At 44.4% G+C, this 22,677-nt stretch overlaps 1 protein-coding gene across 2 annotated transcripts in view; it reads left to right on the plus strand.

Annotated features, from left to right (window-relative positions):
- Window positions 1-22,677, plus strand: part of LOC139280069 (chromatin remodeling regulator CECR2-like) — a 93,114-nt gene that overhangs the window by 13,471 nt on the left and 56,966 nt on the right. For both annotated transcript variants that reach the window (XM_070899555.1, XM_070899556.1), the window contains exon 2: window positions 18,007-18,101. In XM_070899555.1, coding sequence (XP_070755656.1) covers window positions 18,007-18,101 — 95 coding nt within the window. The remainder of the gene's footprint in view (window positions 1-18,006; window positions 18,102-22,677) is intronic.

The raw sequence follows: 22,677 nt of genomic DNA on the forward strand, positions 1-22,677 counted from the left end.
ATCCGCATCCACTTTGACACTTAAAACTTGAGTCAACTCTGCACTACATGAATAATAACTGAGCATCGTCAACTGGAGTGAAGACTGATGCCAAATAGTGTCATTTAAAACCTCTGCTATATCTTTGAGAGTCTTCCTGAATCTGTCCTGCGGAATCCTTGAACGGCCCTATATAGTTCTCAATGGCCCTCTGACTCCCAATGTAGTTAAAACATTTACTATTGCTACTGTAATTAACAACATCTTGCATTTATATAGCGTCACAGGAGTGCAATAAGACCAAAGTTGACGAGTCAAGGAAGGACAGGCAGTATAAATAGTTTTAAAGGGGGTTCAGGACAGAGTGACTTGGGGTGTATGTATACAAATCTTTGAAGGTAACAGGACAAGTTGAGAAGGCTGTTAAAATAAAATCCCCAAAAAAGTATGGGATCCATGGTTTTATTAAGAGACATAGAGTATAAAAGGAAGTGATGCTAAACCTTAATAAAACATTGGTTATGCCTTAGTTGGTGTATTGTGCTCAATTCTGGGCACCACACTTTAGGAAGAACGTCAAGGCTTTGGAGAAGGTCTAAGAGATTTACTAGAAGGGATGAGGGACTTCAGTTATGTGGGGAGACTAGTGAAACTGGTGGTTCTCCTTCGAGCAGAAAGGGTTATGGGGAGATTTGATAGAGGTTCAAAATCATAAACAGTTTTGATAGAGTAAATAAGGAGAAACTGTTTCCAGTTGCAGACGGGTAACATTTTTGTGTCTTTCTGCACATGTGCGTGGCTGGCTCAACCCCTTTTTTATGCATGTGCACCCCATCCCCTTCTGCGCACGCGTGCTGCCGCCGAGGTCCAGCCGAGCCCGTGCAGTACCCTATAGTTGCAGCTGCTGTACAGTGCAGGCCACGCTTTCCTCCGCTCCGTGGGAGAGGTCCCCCTCTCTGGCTCCGTGGGAGAGGTGCCCCTCTCTGGCTCCATGGGAGAGGTCCCCCTCGCGCATGGATCGGAGTGACAGAGGGGTGAAATCAGAGGGGTGAGGGGTGCTGCAGAGAGGAGGTCAAGAACTCTGGCAGGGAGGGTGGGGTAAAGAGTACGGAGATCACATTGTGGATGGCAGAAAAACATGATAAGAACATAAGAAATAGGAGCACAAGTAGGCCATGCGGCCCTTCGAGCTGCTCCGCAATGTAATACGATCATGGCTGATCCGATCATGGACACTGGTCCACTTCTCTGCCCGCTCCCCGTAGCCCCTTATTTCCTTATCAGTTAAGAAACTGTCTATCTATCTTAAATGACAACTCTCTGAGGCAGCGAATTCTACAGATTTACAACTCTCTGAGAAGAAATTCCTCCTCATTTCAGTTTTAAATGGGCGGCCGCTTATTCTAAGATTATGCCCTCTAGTTCTAGTCTCCCCCATCGTTGGAAACACCCTCTGTATCCACCTTGTCAAGCCCCCTCATAATCTTATACGTTTTGATAAGATCACCTCTCATTCTTCTGAATTCCAATGAGTAGAGGCCCAACCTACTCAACCTTTCCTCGTAAGTCGACGCCACATTTCCGGAATCAACCTAGTGAACCTTCTCTGAAATGCCTCCAAAGCAAGTATATCCTATCTTAAATGTGGAAACCAAAACTGTACACAGTATTCCAGGTGTGACCTCACCAATACAACTGTAGCAAGACCTCCCTGCTTTTATACTCCATCCCCTTTGCAATAAAGGCCAAGGTTCCATTGGCCTTCCTGATCACGTGCTGTATGTGCATACTAACCTTTTGTGTTTCATGCACTAGGACCCCCAGGTCTCGCTGTACTGTAGCACTTTGCAATTTTTCTCCATTTAAATAATAACTTGCTCTTCGATTTTTTTTCTTCCAAAGTGCATAACCTCACACTTTCCAACATTATACTCCATCTGCTAAATTTTTGCCCACTCACTTAGCATATCTATACCCTTTCGCAGGTTTTTTGTATCCTTCTCACACACTGCTTTTCCTCCCATCTTTGTATCGTCAGCAAACTTGGCTACGTTACACTCGGTCCCTTTATCCAAGTCGTTAATATAGATTGTAAATAGTTGGGATCCCAGCACTGATCCCTGCGGCACCCCACTAGTTACTGATTGCCAACCCGAGAATGAACCATTTATCCCGACTCTCTGTTTTCTGTTAGTTAGTCAATCCTCTATCCATGGTAATATATTACCCCGAACCCCGTGAACTTTTAACTTGTACAATTACCTTTTATGTGGCACCTTGTCAAACACCTTCTGGAAGTCCAAATATACCACATCCACTGGTTCCCCTTTATCCACCCTGTTCGTTACATCCTCAAAGAATTCCAGCAAATTTGTCAAACATGACTTCCTTTTCATAAATCCCCATGCTGACTCTGCCTGATTGAATTATGCTTTTCCAAATGCCCTGCTACTGCTTTAATAATGGACTCCAACATTTTCCCAACCACAGATGGTAGGCTAACTGGTCTATAGTTTCCTGCTTTTTGTCTGCCTCCTTTTTTAAATAGGGGCGTTACATTTGCAGTTTTCCAATCTACTGGGTCCTCCCCAGAATCCAGGGAATTTTGGTAAATTACAACCAATGCATCCAACTATCCCTGCTGCTACTCAAGACCTTAGGATGCAAGCCTTTGGATCCAGGTCTAAAGGGGGCTTTTAGAGCAAGAACGTGATCCAAATGGCAAGACTGGATGAAATCCAGAAGTCATGACACTGTCACTATTCACTTCATGCCCAATAAACTTGTTAACATTCCGTATCCCACACACAATGCCCCATCTATGGCTTGGGGGAGGGGGTAGGTGGAGTAGATTGGAAACTTTGGCTTGGAGGTTGGGGGGGAGGGGTGCGGGTGGGTGGGGGAAGAGTAGGTCAGGAACTTGGGCGGGGGAGTAGCTCGGCTGGTGGGTGAGTGGGCCAGGAACTTGTTTGGGGGGGTGGGAGAAAGTCTTGACGTGTGAGTGAGCTTTGTTCTGTCTGAAGTCAGCAGTCCGAATTGCACTTTGCAAAGTCACTGATTCCGTAGGCAGGGCGGTTCAGAGAAACTGCAGGGTGTGCCTTATCCTCCAAGGGGTCCAATCAGCAGTCAGGTCATATGATCAAGGCGACTCGAAGAGCTTTGTGTTGCAACTACAGCATTAAAACAATAAACAATGATATGATGTGGAATACACTGGCTGAAAGTGTGGTGGAAGCAAATTCAATAGTAACTTTCAAAAAAGGAATTGGATAAATGCTTGAAGGGAAAAGTTTTACAGGGCTATGGGGAAAGAGTGGAGGAGTGAGACTAATTGAATAGCTCTACCAAAGAACCAGCACAGGCATGAAGGCGCCGAATGGCTTGCTTCAGTGCTATATCATTTCATGATTCTAGATGACTAAAAGATTGGTCGAAGAGGTAAGTTTTATGGAAGGTCTTAAAGGAGAAGAGCGAGGTGCAGAGATTAGGGCCTCGGCAGCTGAAGGCATGACACCCCTAACTTATCCAATGACCTTTTGGCTGTTCCGATGGCAGTTTTTGTTGCCTTCATCTGAGCTTGATACCTTATCCCTGCTCTTCTGAGAACTAGATTATTTTAATCTGAAAAGTCGATTTGTCCTTGTACATGACCAGCTAGCTACTTTTTATTTGTTTTCATCATAGGCGGTCCCTCGTATCGAGGATTCTTTGCTTCCACGCCAAAAAGGGATGTGTTCACAGGTGTTTCACTGAAGGACCTAATATTCCAGATCCCGAACTACATGTTGAAGGGTGGAAGATGCCTGTGCATGGATTTTTTTAATGTGCGGTGGCCACCACACAGGCTTGACAGAGCTGGGTCTTGGTCCAGTGGTAAGGATTACCAAGACGACTGGAGACCAGCTCTGCTGCATGGACCTAGTACGCACACATATAGCAATGTGGGCTGGCCCATGCTGCCCCTGGGCCCTTGCCTCTTCTGGGCCCCGAATTTGTGTCTCTCCTAGGCCCCGATCATGTTGCTCAATGATCACTCGCTGCCCCTGCGCCCCAACTTCGCCGCTCCTGCTGTACCTGCCCATGCTCTAATCAGCAACCTGGACCTTGGTGACATCTAGTCTAATCGCCCTCTTCACAGCCGTCGCTCTCCAGCACGCGCTGTACCTTGAAGTGATGTGCTCCTTTTGAAGGGTTCAAAAAGACTCTCATCTCTATTCTGTATGTTTCATACAGCTTCTATCACACTCTCTCAGTATGCCTATCCTTGTTTTATTCCATTTTGTATATGCATTTTTAAATATTTGCAATTGTGACTTGTTGGTTTTATACAGTGTGCAACATCTGTACGATAGCATGGTGGTTATATACAGGACTACAAATCCAGAGGCCTGGACTAATGATCCGGTGATGCAAGTTCAAATCCCACCATGGCAGCTGGGGAATTTAAATTGTTAATTTAAATAAATCTGTAATGGTGACCATGAAACTACCAGATTGTTGTAAAAACCCATCTGGTTCACTAATCTCCTTTAGGGAAGGAAATCTGCCGTCCTTGTCTGGCCTGTATGTGACTGCAGACACACAGCAATGTGGTTGACTCTTAACTGCCCTCTGAAATGGCCCAGCAAGCCACTCAGTTGCAACAAACCGCTACAAAGACTGTTGCGGTTCATGGCGCCGGCTCACCGCCATCTTCTCGAGGGAAATTAAGGATGGGTAATAAATGCTGGCTTTGCCGTGAACAGATTAAAAAATATATATGCTGTTCCTTGATCCATTCTCTTGGGTTGAGATCATTTTAAAATGATTTCATCTCCCTTATTTTCATCACTTAATATCAAAATTGATCAAATACCTTCCATCACCTGACGAAAGGTCATGGACCTGAAACATTAACTCTGTTTCTCTCTCCACGGATGCTGCCTGACCTGCTGAGTGTTTCCAGCATTTTCTATTTTCATTATAAAAAGAACTTAATGGACTGATTGCAGTCATCCACTCATTTAGTTGCCCCTCAGATAATACTAGCAAGCTCTTACTGTGGCCCAACAGTCAGAACTATTCTCCGGGCCAAACAATCTGACTCATGTCTGTCTGCTTACCGCCCAAATACACAGTTCAAAGAGTAACACACCACTGTTAGAAATGATAACCAAAGTAACAAATGACATGTTACACTCACCAAAAGATTGCATATTTCTGTACTTCAAGTAGCTCTGCATCTCTTCTCCAACACCCCTCCTCCACCCCCAAGAAAATTGTTCCTTTTTGGTGATGAAGAAAAATTGGCATCAAATGAATTTTCACTTCCAACATTCAACAAACGAATTTATATATAATCCACTTTTTTGAGTTTTTTTCCTAATTGTCAGAGAAAATTGTAAATAAGGTTTGCAGTACTTCTTATAATCGCAAAGTTAAACAAATTCGAGAGGAAAAGTTGTTAAAAGTATAACTACCACTTTTTAAATAGTAATAGGCAAAACAGTTACTTTGTCTTCTTACAAAGGCCTTCTAGTATAACTACATACATGCCCTTCACACATAACCTTTTGCATGAGGAGAGTTTTAAAGGTGTTAAATTTTTCTGCTGTACAGGTGATATTCCCACCCAAATCCTCTGCCATCTTGGAAAATCCAGCGCTCTCGAAATCTGGAACTAGCATAACATTTTCAGAAACTTTGGTTTGGCTGACTTAGACTCTGTGTGTCTCAGCAAGGAGAATTCAATCTGGTTGAAGAGGCGCACTGTTGCTTGTTCTGTTCACACAGGTCCAAGATCCCCTGTAAAGGGCGCCGCGCTGGAGCGGACTCCCCATAACTAAGATGCCGCGCAAAAGCCCACAAAGTCTGCGGGTAGCTCTAAGTGCAATGAGCGGCGAGCACCTTTGTAGTCACTGTTGCCCAGGTGTTTCCCCAGATGGAGATTTGGTACTGCAATATTAAAACAGTATTAAGAACTAAATCAAGTACTCAATTACCTATAGTTTTCTCTAACAATAATTTATGATATCTACAAATCTTTTGGCTGTCCGGCCTTCAATACTAGATGACTCAGCATCTAGATAAATTGCTTGAAATTTAAATCCTCCTCCTCCTGCCCCCCCCCCCCCCACCTTTAACACAGACATTACCTGATTCATTTGTATTTGGATGCCCACAGATTACCAGATTTTATTGAATGTTATTTTAATTAAATCTTATGATTTGCCATGGGATTAGAACACTCCACCTGTGGGTTACTAGTCCAGTGTTACAACCATTGAGTATATTCAAGGCTGAGGTAGATAAATATTTGGACTCGAGGGGAATTGAGGGATATGGGGATTGGGTGGGAAAGTGCAGTTAAGGTCGAAGATCAGCCATGATCTTATTAAATGGCTGGGCAGGCTCGGAGGCTGTATGACCTAATCCTGCTCCTACTTATGTTCTAACTGCTTTATGACCATATCCTATTTAGAGGTTGCCTTTAAAAGTGACCTTGTGATGATTTCAGTTCTCTGCAACATTAGTGTGCTGTACAAGTGCCATTGGGGTTAGCAGACACGTTTGTTTAATATCTGTCTTGCAAAACAAATAATTCTATAAAAGTGGGGCTGGTTCAGTGATATTCAGCTTGGCACTGGCTATACATCATGTCTCCCATAATGTCTCTCTGAATGATTTTTTTAAATGTATGAAACTATTCAAAACAATTGCAGCTGCTTTATGTTGGATGCCTGAGTCAGCATAGTCTTTACGATTAATAGCTTCTGTTTACAGATTGTGTATGTATTGCATATTTTATATTTGCAGCATTTAGATCATTATAAGGGTTCTGAGGTTTTTGCCATATTATAATGAGTAATCGAGGACGAAATCTTGATGGCATTCCGAGAGAGTAGGATTGGAATGCCTTGTGTGATGCGCAGAGGAGAGCAGTGGTTTTTGGGGAAAGCAAATCACAGGATGATGATGGTATTCTTAAATCCTGAATGGTGCAGGTGCTAGTACAGGTACTGATACCATGTTCTTTCAACAGTTGGGCCTTGGAGAGGGCGTGAAGGAGATTTACCAGAGATGTGGAATTTTAGTTATGTTGAGATACTAGAGAAGCTGCGCTTTAGAGCAGAAAAGCTTATGAGGAAATTTAATAGAGATGTCTAAAATTATGAGGGGTTTAGAAAGAAAGACTTGCATTTATATAGTGCCTTCACCACCTCAGGACATCCCATCTTTACAGCCAATTAAGTACTTTTGAAGTATAGTCACTGTTGTAATGTAGGAAATGTGGCAGCCTATTTGGATAGTGTAAATAAGGTGAAACAGTTTTCACCGGTGGGTGAGTTATGAAATTAAAGATGATTGTCAAAAAGAACCGGAGGGGGAGATGAGAAATTTTGCTGCAGTGAGTTATGATATGGAATTCACTCTAATTTTCAAAAGAGAACTGGATATATGAAAAAGAAAAAATTGCAGGTTTGTGGGGAAAGAGCAGGAGAATGGGACTAATTGGATAGCTCTTTCAAAGATCCGCCAGAGACACGATGGGCCATATGGTCTCCTGTTTTGTAAGATTCTGAGAGTTTAAAATGAACACTGGAGGCTAGTGGTTTATGGAAATCGAACTGCTGAGTGGTGCTGGTCAGGCTGCATAACGTTAAGTGCTTCAGGTTCTAGTCAATGAGGTTTCAGCTGTTGTCATTATTTTCCACAAAAGACCTAACCCTGCAGTCTGTAATTAGTAATATTTTTAAATACCTTGAAATTTGGCTAGTTTACAATGCCATTTGGAACCTGCATTCTATGTAGAGGTCTGGAGGATGCGGTGCATCTATGTCTAGTTGGAATCAGCAGGTTACAATTACGTATCTGAGTGCGGGGGCAGTCGGGGTTTAATTTGCTTCGTGTGATCGCAGTTGCATCATTGTTTTTGACAGATTTTGGAGTGGGCGGTGGATGTGTATATTTGCACGATGCAGGCACTACTTGCGGGACATATTAATCACTGATTTAAAGACCGCATGTATGAAACTAGTTCACACGAACAGGAGTTTGATGAAGGGTGACGGCTGTATTCTCTATGGGGCAGTATTCCCTCTGGGGCCGTATTATGAGTGAACAGAGGCCACAGGTGGTATAAGATAATGCTGTAGTGTTGTTGCTAGGATTTCTCAAATTAAACGGCTGTGTTAAGCTTTCATTAGCTGTGGAAATACGCCCAACTGGACAATTATTGATTTTTGTCCTTCCAAACTGAGACTTTGCAGAAGGCATTTGGAGCCGCAAAGCACCAAAGTGAAGACTGTGGTTATGGGTCTGTCATTGTGTTGGCCATGGCTCAGTGGGTAGTACTGTCTCCTCTGAGTCAGAAGGTTCTACGTTGAAGTTTCACTCCAGAGACATGAGCACAAAATCCAGACTGACACTCCAGTGAGGGAGTGCTTCACTATTGGAAGTGCTGTCTTTCGGATGAGATGGATGAGTCTGCTCTCTGATGTCGACGTAAAAGATCCCATTGCATTGTTTTGAAGAAGAGTTCTCCCCGGTCTCCTGGCCAATATTTTTCCCTCGATCAACATCATTAAGAAAAACTGATTATCTGTTCATTATCACAATCCTGTTTGTGGTAGCTTGCTGTGTGCAAATTGACTGCCGGATTTCCTACATTACAACAGTGACTACACTTCGAACAGTACTTCATTGGCTGTAAAACGCTTTGGGGTGTCCTATGTGCATGTCTTTTTCTTCTTTATTGATGTTCCCAAATTAAATTGCATGTATGCTGTGCCTGTTTTTAAAGAAAAAAATCTAATTTTAATTGATGGCGTGTGGCCTAAATGTATACCAAACACGAAAGAGTATTACACAAGAAGGAAATTGCACAACATTACGATGTTGACACTGGTGCCATTTAAAAGCAATCATATAGTTTTTTTTAAATTACTATTTTAACTGTTAATTCAGTCATAAATGCGCTCGTTCGAATAGACTTGTTTTAGTTGCCAATACATTTTGCAGATTAAACTAACATTTCTGCCACAATATTTGCTGATGAGTCAAATTGCCTAAATCCTAAGTCGAGCTTCCTGTTTGTATGGAAAGAATGTACCACACCACTCTGACCAGAAGTATCAGTGCATTTAAACAATCGTGCAGTAAAATGTGCTCATTCGTCATTGGAATGCGCTGGATAAGAACTTTTAACAGGAAAATAGGTCACAATGCAGCAGAGCTTCTCTGGTGAGCTGTGAGCTTTCAGTTTGGTCACAGCTTGTTAGCAGTGCCTGTACCTTGAGATCAAATCAACTGGCTGTGCTAGGACAGGGCGCAGGAGTTTAGATTTTGTTTCCCCCCCGCTGTTCCTACTATTACTTTGATATTACTAAATTCAGCGCAGATGTAGATTATACACTGGTGTCAACTGGGGCCTTTGTGCCAGCCCCGAACAGTCAATCACTATGATGAAACTTGTGCTGTGGCAAGTTTTTCAGTTACCTGGCAGCATTGATGCTAACAGATGGTGTCACTGACATCATTCAGTTGGTGTCTTACACATCTCACTTGGCACGGAGGAGGGTTGTGATTTTACATTCTTAGTTAAAATACTGGAGTTATGATCGAAGGTAAAACTCGTGTCTCTTACATGAACTGACACATCAAGTCCATAATATTCTACATTGAGACCTCTCACTGATGTGTAGAGATGTCAGTCAGAAACACGAGCTCTTCTTTCCCCAATTCCAAGTTTCATGGTTTTCACAAAAATACGGTTTAAAGTTGTGAAATATGTAATTTATTCTAGTGGCTACACTGTGAAACAACAAAGGTAAACTATCCTTCTCGACATGTCTGCAGCCTTTGACACGGTTGACCCCTCGCTCCTCCAATGCCTTTCCACTGTCGTCCAGCAAAGTGGGACTGCACTCGCCTGGTTCCATTCTTGTCTATCTAATCATAGCCAAAGAATCACCTGCAATGACTTCGCTTCCTAGTCCCGCATCATTACCTCTGGTGTCCTCCAAGGATCTATCCTTGGCCCCCTCCTATTTCTTACCTACATGCTGCCCCTCGGCGACATCATCCAGAGATAGAACATTGAATGATGAGATTAGTAATGAGTTAACTTCATTTAAAATAAAATGAGATATACTAAATAAACAAATGGAAACTGAGGATAAAACCTCTGGTCTGGACGGATTACATCCGCACAGTTTAAAAGAATCTAGGGAAGAGATAGCACAGGCTTTACTACACATATTTTATAATTCTTTAGAAAAAGGTGTAGTGCCAGAGGACTGCCGAATAGCTAACGTAATACCTATATTTAAGAAAGGAGATAGAACATATGCAGGGAACTATAGGCCAGTCAGCTTAACATTGGTGGTAGGGAAAAATAATGGAATACCAACTAAAGGAGCAAATGGAAAAACATTTAGAAACCAAAAATATAGTACTAAATGGTCAGTGTGGATTTCAAAAGGGAAAGTCTTGCTTGACCAACCTCATTGAATTTTTTGAAGAGGTAACAGAAAATAAACATGGGTAATGCAGTAGATGTAATTTATCTAGATTTTCAAAAGTCCTTCGATAAAGTACCACATAATAGACTAATGAACAAGGTCAGGGAATGTGGAGTCCGGGGACAAGCAGATTGGATAGCTAGCTGGCTTGAAGACAGAAAGCAGAGAGTAGGGGTAAAGGAGAGCTTGTTCAGAGGGGCAGATGGTGGGAAGTGGTGTTTTCACAAGGATCAGTGCTGGGACCACTTGTTCACAATTTATATTAACATATTAGACTTTGAAATCAAAAACATAATTTCTAAATTTGCGCACATCACCAAATTTGGGGAATAGCCAATACCGAGGAGACTGCACTAAATTACAAGAAGATATTAATAAACTTGCATATAATTTGGCAAATGAAGTTCAACACACAAATGTGAGATATTACATTTTGGTGAGAAAAATAAAGAGGTCACTTTTATTACTTGGAAAATAAGAATCTAAATGAGGTAGAGAACAAGGGAATCTCGCAGTACAAGCACACAGATCACTAAATGTATCGACACAGGTTAACAAGGCCATAAAAAAGCAAACCAAGCACTAGGGTTTATTTCTAGAGGGATAGAATTGAAAAGTAGGGAAGTTATGCTAACCTTATATCAAATCTTGGTTAGACCACGTTTGGAGTATTGTGCAATTCTGGTCACCATATTATAAAAAGGGATATAGAGGCACTGGAGAAGGTGCAGAGATGGTTTGCAAGGATAATACCAGAAATGCAAGGGTACACCTATCGGAAAAGGATGAACAGGCAGGGTCTCTTTCCCCTTGAAAAGAGAAGGCTGAGGGGTGATCCAATAGAGCTCTTTCAAATTATGAAAGGTTTTGATAGAGCAGATACAGAGAGTGTTTTCACTTGTGGGACGAGCATAACTAGAAGCCATAGTCACCAAGAAATAAAATGGGAAATTCAGAAAAAACTTCTTTACCCAGAGAGTGATGATAATGTAGAACTAGGTACCACAGGGGGTAGTTGAAGTGATTGGAATAGATGCATTTAAGGGGTGGTTAGATAAGCAATTGAGGGAGAAGGGAATAGAGGGTTATGCTGATTGAGTTAGATGAGGAAAGATGGGAGGAGGCTCGAGTGGCACATAAGCACCGGATTAGTTGGGCCGAATGGCCTATTTCTGTGCTGTATATCCTATGTAAAAACAGTGTCTGTTTCCACATACACGCTGATGACTCCTAGCTCTACCTCACCACCAATTCTCTTGACCCCTCCACTGTCTCTAAATTGTCAGTGTTTGTCCAATATCCAGTACTGTTTGAGCAGAAATTTCCTCCAACTAAATATCAGGAAGACCGATGCCATTCTCTTCAGACCCCACCGCAAACTCCGTTCCGTAGCCACCGACTCCATCCCTCTCCCTCACATCTGTCTGAGGCTGAACCAGACACTTTGCAACCTTGGTGTCATATTTGACCCTGAAATGAACTTCCGACCACACATCCGTGTCATAACTAAAACCACCTGTTTTCATGTCCGTAACATTGCCCGTCTCTGCCCTCTGCTGAAATCCTCATCCATGCCTTTGTTACCTCTGGACTTGACTATTCCAGCGTACTCCTGGCTGGCCCACTCATTCTATCCTGCGCAAACTTAGGTCATTCAAAACTCGGCTGGCCATCCTCTAATTTGCACCAAATCCTGTTTGCCCATCACTCCTGGGTTCGCTGACTTCGGTTAAGCAATGCCTTGATTTTAAAACGCTCTTCCTTGTTTTCAAATCCCTCCATGGCCCACCCTTTCCTATCTCTGTAATCTTCTCCAGCCCCACAAACTCTTTCTTTCCCCCTCCCCCCACACCCCCCCCCCCTCCCCCAGATAGCTGTGCTCCTCTGATTCTGGCATTTTGAGCATCCCTGATTTTAATCACTCAACCATTGGTGGCCATGCCTTCAGCTGCTTAGGCCCTCAGCTCTGAAATTCCCTCTGTAAACTTCTCCGCCTCGCTACCGCTCTCTGCTCCTTCATGCCGTTCTTTAAAACCTATCTCTTTGACCAAGCTTTTGGTCACCTGCCTGAATTTCTTCTTCTGTGGCTCGGTGTTAAATTTTGTTTTATAATGCTCCCGTGAAGCACCTTGTGACATTTTACTATGTTAAAAGTGCTATATAAATGCTGCTTGTTGCCTTTTATATAAATATTTCATGTCCTGTACTACTTTTTGTAAATGAGAATGTAAAATAAAATGATTTTTATTTCCTCAGTGATGCTTGGTCTGCTGTGCAAGTTTGCTAATATTGAAGAGTCCATGCTGAGCACTCACACTCACACTCAGTGTTACAGTTAACAGATTATATCTTCTGGATATTCTCATAACACTGCGGTAACTGGACGAAAAAAAGACTTGGTTTTATATAGCGCCTTTCACGACCACTGGATATCCCAAAGCGCTTTATGGCCAATGAAGTACTTTTTTTTTGAAGAGGCACATCAATTCGTCAGGGCGTAACATCTTCAGGTCCAAACACCACTATGGGTATTGGTCTGTTCCTATGATGAGGTGGCACCATCCTCTCTATGATAGAAGAGCTGTTTTGTATTAAAGTTTGCATACATCTCCTAATTTGCATGTACTTAACAACATTCTTACTCAGACATTTTCATTCCATTATTTTCCATAAGCCTGTGTTATAGTGCCAGCTGTGGCTTAGTTGGGAGCACTCTCTTCTCAGTCAGAAGGTTGTGGGTTCAAGTACCACTCCAGAGACTTCAGCACAAAATCTAGGCTGACACTCCAATGCAGTACTGAGGGAGGGCTGTATTGTCAGTGCCGTCTTTCAGATGAGAAGTTAACCTGAGACCCTGTCTGCCCACTCGGGTGGATCTGTGGCACTATTTCGAAGAAGAGCAGAGGAGTTATCACTGGTGTCTTGGCCAATATTTATCAACCAACATCACTAAAACAGATTGTCTGCTCATTATTACATTGCTGTGTGTGGGAGCTTGCTGTGGGCAAATTGTCTGCTGTTTTTCCCACATTACAACAGTGAATACACTTCAAAGGCTGTAAAGCACTTTGGGACGTCTGGTTTTGGGTCTGCCTCAGATACATTGGGTACATTATTGTCTAGTCACTCTCATTAGTGGTCGGAGCATGTTCAGTTCAGGAGTGTGTATGGACTGGTCAGCATCTAATTATACAATAGCATAACTAGGCGGTGTGATTTAATTTCTCTCAAAATGGGTCATGGGGAAATAATTAACCATGTGCCCTGTCCCTTTTGTAGGCTGACATACTTTTTTTGCCATTACCTTTCTTTCTAGATCAATTCTAGCTACATGGGGTCAGTACTTGGACCCTTGTTTCTCATTTACATAAATGACCTGGATTCTGAAACCAACTTAAGATTGTTAAATAAGTGGATGACACGGAGAGCAGTAAAAACTGAGATGGAACTGATCATTTGCAGGAGGCTTTCTACTTCAAACTCTAGTTAAACCTTGGCCACACAGTGAAAGCTAGAGGGCAAACATGTCCAGTATCCAGGGATCATGGGGCCCAAGTTTCGGGCCGTGCCTAGAACGGCGCAGCCCCGACCTGGATGCCCCTTTTTCGCGCCACAAAGTGCGCCTAAAAAAAAAACTTACAGATTCTCCGGCTCCTTGCTGGTCCTCTGGAGTAGGGCACGGTGCAGCATGAGCTGTAGGGGGAAGAGCGAGGTCCCTGCGCTGAAAACAGTGCCGGGATAACTGCACATGCGCGCTACAGTGGGCGCACATTTGCAGTAGCTCCAGGTGCCCAAAACTGTGTGGGAGGGGCCCGAAGCACGCAGCCCCTAACCCTGGCCGAATGGCCTCACTGGGGCTGCGTGCATAAGGCTGCCTCCCACGCCCAGCTCCTGCTTCCTCCTGACCCCCCCCCCCCCCGGACCCAACCTGACCTCCCTCCCCCTGCCCCCGAACCGCGCTCCCAATGCCACCTACCTGTAAATCTGGTGCTGGGGACGGGCCCTGCCCGAAGTCTTGGGCCCGGTCCGTTCAACCTCCCGCCCCCTACCTTCTCCTTTCCCTCCCCCCCCCTTTCTCCTTTCCCCTTCTCCTTTCTCCCCCCCCTTCCCCTTTCCCTCCTCCCCCCCCCTTTCTCCTTTCCCCTTCTCCTTTCTCCCCCCCCCTTCCCCTTCTCTCCCCCCTTCCCCTTCTCTCCCCCCCTTCCCCTTCTCTCCCCCCCTTCCCCTTCTCTCCCCCCTTCCCCTTCTCTCCCCCCATCTCCTTCTCTCCTTCCATCTCCTTCCCTCCTTCCCCCCCCATCTCCTTCCCCCCCCATCTCCTTTCCCCCCCCATCTCCTTTCCCCCCCATCTCCTTCCCCCCCCCATCTCCTTCCCCCCCCATCTCCTTCCCCCCCCCATCTCCTTCCCCCCCCCATCTCCTTCTCCTTCCCCCCCCATCTCCTTCTCCTTCCCCCCCCATCTCCTTCCCCCCCCCCATCTCCTTCCCCCCCCCCATCTCCTTCCCCCCCCCCATCTCCTTCCCCCCCCCCATCCCCTTCCCCCCCCCCCATCTCCTTCCCCCCCCCATCTCCTTCCCCCCCCCATCTCCTTCCCCCCCCCATCTCCTTCCCCCCCCCCATCTCCTTCCCCCCCCCATCTCCTTCCCCCCCCCATCTCCTTCCCCCCCCCCATCTCCTTCCCCCCCCCATCTCCTTCCCCCCCCAATCTCCTTCCCCCCCCCCATCTCCTTCCCCCCCCCCATCTCCTTCCCCCCCCCCCATCTCCTTCCCCCCCCCCCATCTCCTCCCCCCCCCCCCATCTCCTTCCCCCCCCCCCCCATCTCCTTCCCCCCCCCATCTCCTTCCCCTTCCCCTCCTTCCCCATCTCCTTCTCCTTCCCCCCCCCCATCTCCTTCCCCCCCCCATCTCCTTCCCCCCCCCCATCTCCTTCCCCCCCCCCATCTCCTTCCCCCCCCCATCTCCTTCCCCCCCCCATCTCCTTCCCCCCCCCCCATCTCCTTCCCCCCCCCCCCATCTCCTTCCCCCCCCCCCATCTCCTTCCCCCCCCCCCATCTCCTTCCCCCCCCCCCATCTCCTTCCCCCCCCCCATCTCCTTCCCCCCCCCCATCTCCTTCCCCCCCCCATCTCCTTCCCCCCCCCATCTCCTTCCCCCCCCCATCTCCTTCCCCCCCCCCCCCATCTCCTTCCCCCCCCTTCCCCTTCTCCTACCCTCTCCTTCCCCCCTTCCCCTTCTCCTTCCCCCCCCCCTTCTCTCCCCCCCCATCCCTCCCCCTCCCCTCGCTGTCAGAAACACAGACACTGACAGACAGAGAGTGAGAGACACAGACAGACAGAGAGATAGAGACACTGACAGAGACACACTGGAGGGGGGGCATCCCAGCATGCTGTTGGAGGGCTCCCGGTGCTGCAGTCGGTAAGTAGAAAATGTTTTTTTTTAATTATTTCTTATTAATTTTTTTTGATTGATTTATTGGTTGATTTATTGATGTTTTTATCATTTATTATTGATGATGGCTCTTTATTTGTAAAACTGAAGTGTTTAATGTTTGTAAACTTCCCTTTAAACCCCCCCCCCCCCCCCCCATTCCTTACGCCTGATTTTCTAAAGTGTGGACAAGGTTTTTTCGTGCGTACAAAAATCTTCACTTACTCCATTCTAAGTTAGTTTGGAGTAAGTTTTCACTGCCGAAACTTTGCATGTCCCCTTTTGAAAAAAATCCAAAGTGAAACTGTTCTAACTGACTAGAACTGAAGCAAACTAAATGCCAAGAATTTGAATTTCTAAGATACTCTGTTCTGCACCAGTTGCTCCAAAAAATCAGGAGCAACTGAGGCCGAAACTTGGGCCCATGGTTTCTCAGTACACTTGGTTGTCATGGTGTACACAAAATATCCCCGTTATATTTACAATACTTATTAAAATCAATGAATATCATAAGTTGAATTTATTACCTTACAGTAACTGCCCAATCCTACAATAATGACTCTTAAAATGTTACATAGAATATACAACACAGAAACCGATCACTCGGCCCAATTAGACTGTACTGCTGTTTATACGCCACATGAGTCTCCTCCCATTCTACCTACCTCATTTCAGCCTTTCAGCATATCTTTCTATTCCCTTTTTCTCTCATGTACTTGTCTTCGAAAGCTTCTAAGTAAGCTATTCGACTCAAACACTTCTTGTGGTAGTGAGTTCCACATTCTAATTACACTCTTTCTTTCTACAGTAAAGACATTTCTCCTAATGTATTTATTAGTAACTCATAGAATCATAGAAATTTACAGCATGGAAGGAGACCATTTCAGCCCATCGTGTCCGTGCCGGCCAACAAAGAATTATCCAGCCTAATACCACTTTCCAGCTCTTGGTCCATAGTCCTGTAGGTTACGGCACTTCACATGCACATTCTAGTACTTTTTAAATGTGGTGAGGGTTTCTGCCTCTACCACCCTTTCAGGCAACGAGTTCCAGACCCCCACCACCCTCTGGCTAAATAAATTTCCCTTCGAATCTCCTCTAAACCTCCTACCAATTACTTTAAATCTATGCCCCCAGATTGTTGACCCCTCTGCAAAGGGAAATTGGGTCTTTCAAATCCACTCATAATTTTATACACCTTTAAGTTGTGTTTATGGTCCCTGGCTATGGATTGTCCCACAAGTGAACACATTCTCCCCACATCGACCTTGTCCAACCCATTCATAATTTTAAAGACCTCTATCAGGTCTTCTCTTTTTTTAAAGAAAAAAAGTCCTCCAACCTGTTCAATCTTTCCCGACAGCTGTAATCTCTCAGTTCTGGTACTATCCTGTAAATCTTCTTTGTTCTTTCTTCAGTAGCTGTGTTCTGTCGGATAAATTCTAGTAAGAGTTAATTCTCATTCTGGCTGACTGATCTCTGGAAGATATCCTTGTCTCGTGTGAGCGTGTAACACGTGGGAATCTCTCTAGAATTCTCGAAGTGCAGTCACAAGGTGTACAAAGCTGTCTGAGCCACAGGACATTTGATATGGTGTTAGCTTTAAGTATCTTAAGGTATTTTATGGATCTAAAGAAAACATTATATGTTTTATCCACTTTGCTTTTAAACCTGGGAAAAATGTACTAGACGAATTAACCCGGGCAAGCTCTGACCTGTCCAGAAAATTGATGAGTAAGTGACAATGAAGACTGGAAGTGAATATCTGACTGCTGTTTTAACTATTCACAAATATTAATTATATCTTGGGAGCCAGTTTATGGATGCATAAATCTGGTTTCTGTAAACTGAAGGTGACAATGAAAATCCAGGCTGTCTCCCCCACAAGCAGTTTGAGCAGATCTTGACTTTTGCCACGGAAGGGAGGGGAAAAGAGATTGGGAGAGCATCCTACTAGCCAGCAGGAGAAAATGGTTTATATTTGGACTACTTGTCCAGTTACCTGAAATATTTTTTAATTTAGGCTAAAATTGACTTCTGATGAAAGTAAAAAAGATTTGTTGGTCATTTTTTATTAATGCTTGTTTTTTGTTACTCCAGGAATTCGAAGACGCATTGCTGGTCGATAACTGGGATTTCTTAGAGGACTTGGTTTCCAAACTACTTCGAGGATGTTACCAACGCAAAGATATTAGGTAAGGCGTGTAGCTCGGCCTGACTATGGTTCATTAATTGCATGCATTTTAATTTGTTCGTGTTGGGATAATTGAGTTAATTACTGCCAGTTTGGTGGAAATGAGATGTCAGGGTCGCAGTCATTTCATACTGGTGTACAATAGTGAGTTACCTCTCTGTTTGTATCTCCATAATTAGCCAGACAGGATTAAGACCAATGTTCTCTCTAAGCTGCATGGCCACTGACGTTGCCTGAATTGTTTGCAACAATAATAAGCGTGGTGGTACTGTAATACATTTCATGTTTGTTTCACAGCACTGTAGGGATAGACTTGTGTTTTAGTTGAAGCTGTTTTGTGAAAGAGCTAATTTTTTTTTTTCATATATTTCGACCCCCGTACCACACTGAGGGGCAGGAAAGCAACCTCTCCAATCCTTTCAGTGTAACCTTGGCGGGTGTGTGTGATATTTCCTCCCTCCCATGGGAGAGCGGCTGCTCTGACTAAGGTCAGCTCACCAGCAGCAGGATATCTGGCTCAGTCTCAAGGCCAGCTCCTCATGGACTCTATCCGCATCTGAATTTACTGCAATGTGGGAAGCTGTTAATTGAGACCAACAGATAATGGAGTTTGGTCAGTCCTGGATTACGGTGTTCGGTAAACTGCCTCACCTCCGGGAAAACATAGAATCCATCTATGTCATTGTCACAAAAATACTCCTGTAACAGCTAACTGTCGAGTGTGAAGGTACTGATTTCATATGTGCAGTGGGACTCTTGTCATAGAAAACTGGGGCAAGAACTAAAGCTGATTTTAAATGGACAACAGTGTAATGTGTTGTGAGCCGTGTAATCACTGATGTTTCTTAGGCTTCCACTGCTTTCTGTTGAAAATGGAAAGTCTCTCAGCACTTAGTCAACTCACTGTGGTATGTTTCACAACCTTTGTAATTTCAACAACTGTGTCAAATTATGTTTGTGATCCTGCGCCAAACAGTTCTAAGCTGGCACCCCTCTCTGGAAAATTGGCGTCGCTGTCTGACATCTCATTTTCCTGATGGCATTCTGTTCCTTGTCAGAAAATAAACAAACACTAGGTAGTGACTTTCAAGACAATACTGCTTTCACGTAGTCCTTGTAGCAGGACATACTTATTTAGCAAAATACTGGGATGGGGAGTGACTTTTTGTACTCTTACAGTTGTGGATGTTCCCATTTGTGCTCTTGAGTTGACAGGATTGCAGCATTTATCATCCAATAATAAATTGCATTTATATAGCACCTTTAACATAGTGAAATGTCCCAAGGAGTTCCATAGGAGCATTATCAAACAAAATTTGGCACAGAGCCATATTTTATTTGTTCATGGGATGTGGGTGTCACTAGCAAGGCCAGGATTTATTATCCATCCCTAATTGCCCTTGAGAAGGTGGTGGTGAAGCGCCTTTTTTAACCACTGCAGTCCGTGTGGTGAAGGTACTCTCTGCTGTTAAGGAGACAGTTCCAGGATTTTGACCCAGCACGCTGAAGGAACGGCATATATTTCCAAGTCAGGATGGTGTGTGACTTGGAGGGGAACTTGGAGGTGGTGGTGTTCCCATTCGCCTGCTGCCCTTGTCTTTCTAGGTGGTAGAGGTCACGGGTTTGGGAGGTGCTGCTGAAGAAGCCTTGGCAAGTTGCTGCTGGACATCTTGTAAATGCTGCACACTGCAGCCAGGGTATGCCGACAGTGGAGGTAGTGAATGTTGAAAGTGGTGGATGGGGTGCTTTGTCTTGGATGGTGTCGAGCTTCTTGAGTGTTTATAGAAAACAGAGAAACATAGAAAATAGGTGCAGGAGTAGGCCATTCTGCCCTTCGAGCACGCACCACCATTCAATAAGATCAATGGCTGATCTTATTGAAGCTGCACTCACCTGGGTAAGTGGAGAGTATTCTATCGCACTCCTGACTTGTGCCTTGCAGATGGTGGAAAGGCTTTGAGGGGTCAGGTGAGACACTCGTGGCAGAATACCTAGCATCTGAACTCTTGTTGCCACAGTATATATATATGGCTGGTCCAGTTAAGTTTCTGGTCAATGGTGACCCCCAGGATGTTGATGGTGGGGGATTTGGCGATGGTAATGCTGTTGAATGTCATGGGGCGATGATTAGACCCGCTTGTTGGAGATAGTCATTGCCTGGCACTTGTGTGGTGCGAATGTTACATTGCCATTTATCAGCCCAAACCTACATGTCATCTAGGTCTTGCTGCATGCGGGCATGGACTGCTTCATTATTTGAGTAGCAGCAAATGGCACTGAACACTGCAATCATCAGCGAACATCCACAGTTCTGACCTTATGATGGAGGGAAGGTCATTGATGAAGCAGATGAACTTGGTTGGGCCTAGGACATTGCCCTGAGGAACTCCGACAGCGATGTCCAGGGACTGTGATGACTGATCTCCAACCACCACAACCATCTTCCTATGTGCTAGGTCTGCCTCCAGCCAATGGAGAGTTTTCCCACTGACTTCAGTTTTACTAGGGCTCCTTGATGCCACACTCTGTCAAATGCTGCCTTGATGTCAAGGGCAGTTACTCTCGCGTCACCTCTGAAATTCAGCTCTTTTGTCCATGTTTGGCCCAAGGCTGTAATGAGGTCTGGAGCCGAGTGGTCCTGGCGGAACCCAAACTGGACATCGGTGAGCAAGTGCCACTTGATAGCACTGTCGACAACACCTTCCATCACTTTGATGATTGAGTGTGCTGTGGTGGTAACTTACCGATTTGGATTTGTCCTGCTTTTTGTGGACTGGACATACCAGGGCAGTTTTCCACATTGTCAGATAGATGCCAGCGTTGTAGCTGTACTGGAACAGCTTGGCTAGAGGCACGGCTAGTTCTGGAGCGCAAGTCTTCAGCATGATAGCTGATGTTGTTGGGGCACATTGTCTTTGCTGTATCTAGAGCACTCAGCCATTCTTGATATCACGTGGAGTGAATTGAATTGGCTGAAGACTGACTTTTGTGATGGTGGTGACCTCAGGAGGAGGCCGATATAGATCATCCACTCGGCACTTCTAGCTTAAGATGGTTGCAAACACTTCAGCATTGTCTTTTGCTGTGCTCTGCTCTGCCATCATTGAGGATGGGGATATTCATGGTGCCTCCTCCTCCCGTTACTTGATTAATGGTCCACCACCACATAAGGAAATGTTAGGTCAGATAACCAAAAGCTTGATCAAAGGAATTGGTTTTAAGGAACATCTTGGAAGAGAGAGAGGCGGAAGATTTTAGAGGGGAATTCCAGAGCTTAGGACCTAGACAGCTGAAGGCAAGACCGGCCGCCAGTGGTGGAGTGATTTATATATATTTTTTTAAATCAAGAATGCACAAGTGGCCTGAATAGGAGGAGCATAGAGATCTTGGAGGGTTGTAGGGCTGGAGAAGTTTCTAAAGATAGGAAGCGGCAAGGCCATGGAGCAAATCGAAAATAAGAATGAGAATTTTTAAAATACAGATGTTGCCGAACAGGGAGCCAATGTAGGTCAGCGAGCAAAGTCTAATCCAGTCTTAAGTTATTGCAGTATTTCTACCTCTTAATCCTGTAGTTGTAGCCACATAATGCAAACTTGTAAAAAACTGTTTTATGGAGCCATTTCAGCTGTTTTGGGTTACAATTTTTGAGGTTGATCATGGAGCTTTACAGATGCGATCAACCTGACATTAAAATTAAAAGAGCCTTGGGAGAATTACTTTAACATTTTTTATAATACTTATAGAATTACAATGCATGTTACCACTCCAGTGTCTGGTTTTAACTTGCTAGCCTCAGATAATTGGGTGGGAGAATTTGTTGAGCTTGGTCATGTGCTGCAGCTGAATTAATATACAGTTGAAATAACGACAAGATCAGTGAATTGATTTCTCCCAGCACTTCCTGTGCAGATGTCAACACTGCATTCACCATTTAATCAAGACTCACTGGTTTTGATCCTTATTCTGTTTCTTAATCTTGTTATTAAGGTTTTGGATGTAAAACATGAACATCTGTACAATTGGCATATATAAGCATCTTCTGCAGTTTATCAATGCCCTTTTGAAGCCTGGGCCCCCCCAAATTTTGTTGAACCTGATGCCTCTGAGTGATATATTTTCCATTCACTATCACCATGTTTTTAAAAATTATTTGTTCCTGGGATGTGGGTGTTATTGCCTATCCCAATTGCCCTTGAGAAAGTGATGTTGAGCTGCCTTCTTGAACAGCTATAGTCCATGTGGTGAATGTACTCTCATAGGTGTCAAATTTCGGCCTGAGTTGCTGCTTTTTTTTTGGAGCAACTAGTTTAGAATGGAGTATCTTAGAAATTGCAATTTAGTTTGCTCCAGTTCTAGTGAGTTAGAACAGTTTCATTTTAGAACAGATTTGTTTTTCAAAAGGGGGCGTGTCCGGCCACTTACGCCTGTTTTGCAAGTTTAGGCAGCGAAAACTTACTCCAAACTAACTTAGAATGGAGTAAGTGTAGATTTTTGTACGCTCACAAAAACCTTGCCTACACTTAGAAAATCAGGCATAAGGAAGAGAGCTGGGGGGTGGTGGAGGGAGTTTACTAACA

This window comes from Pristiophorus japonicus, chromosome 14 (assembly GCF_044704955.1).
Source record: "Pristiophorus japonicus isolate sPriJap1 chromosome 14, sPriJap1.hap1, whole genome shotgun sequence".
NCBI classification, from domain to species: Eukaryota; Metazoa; Chordata; class Chondrichthyes; family Pristiophoridae; genus Pristiophorus; species Pristiophorus japonicus.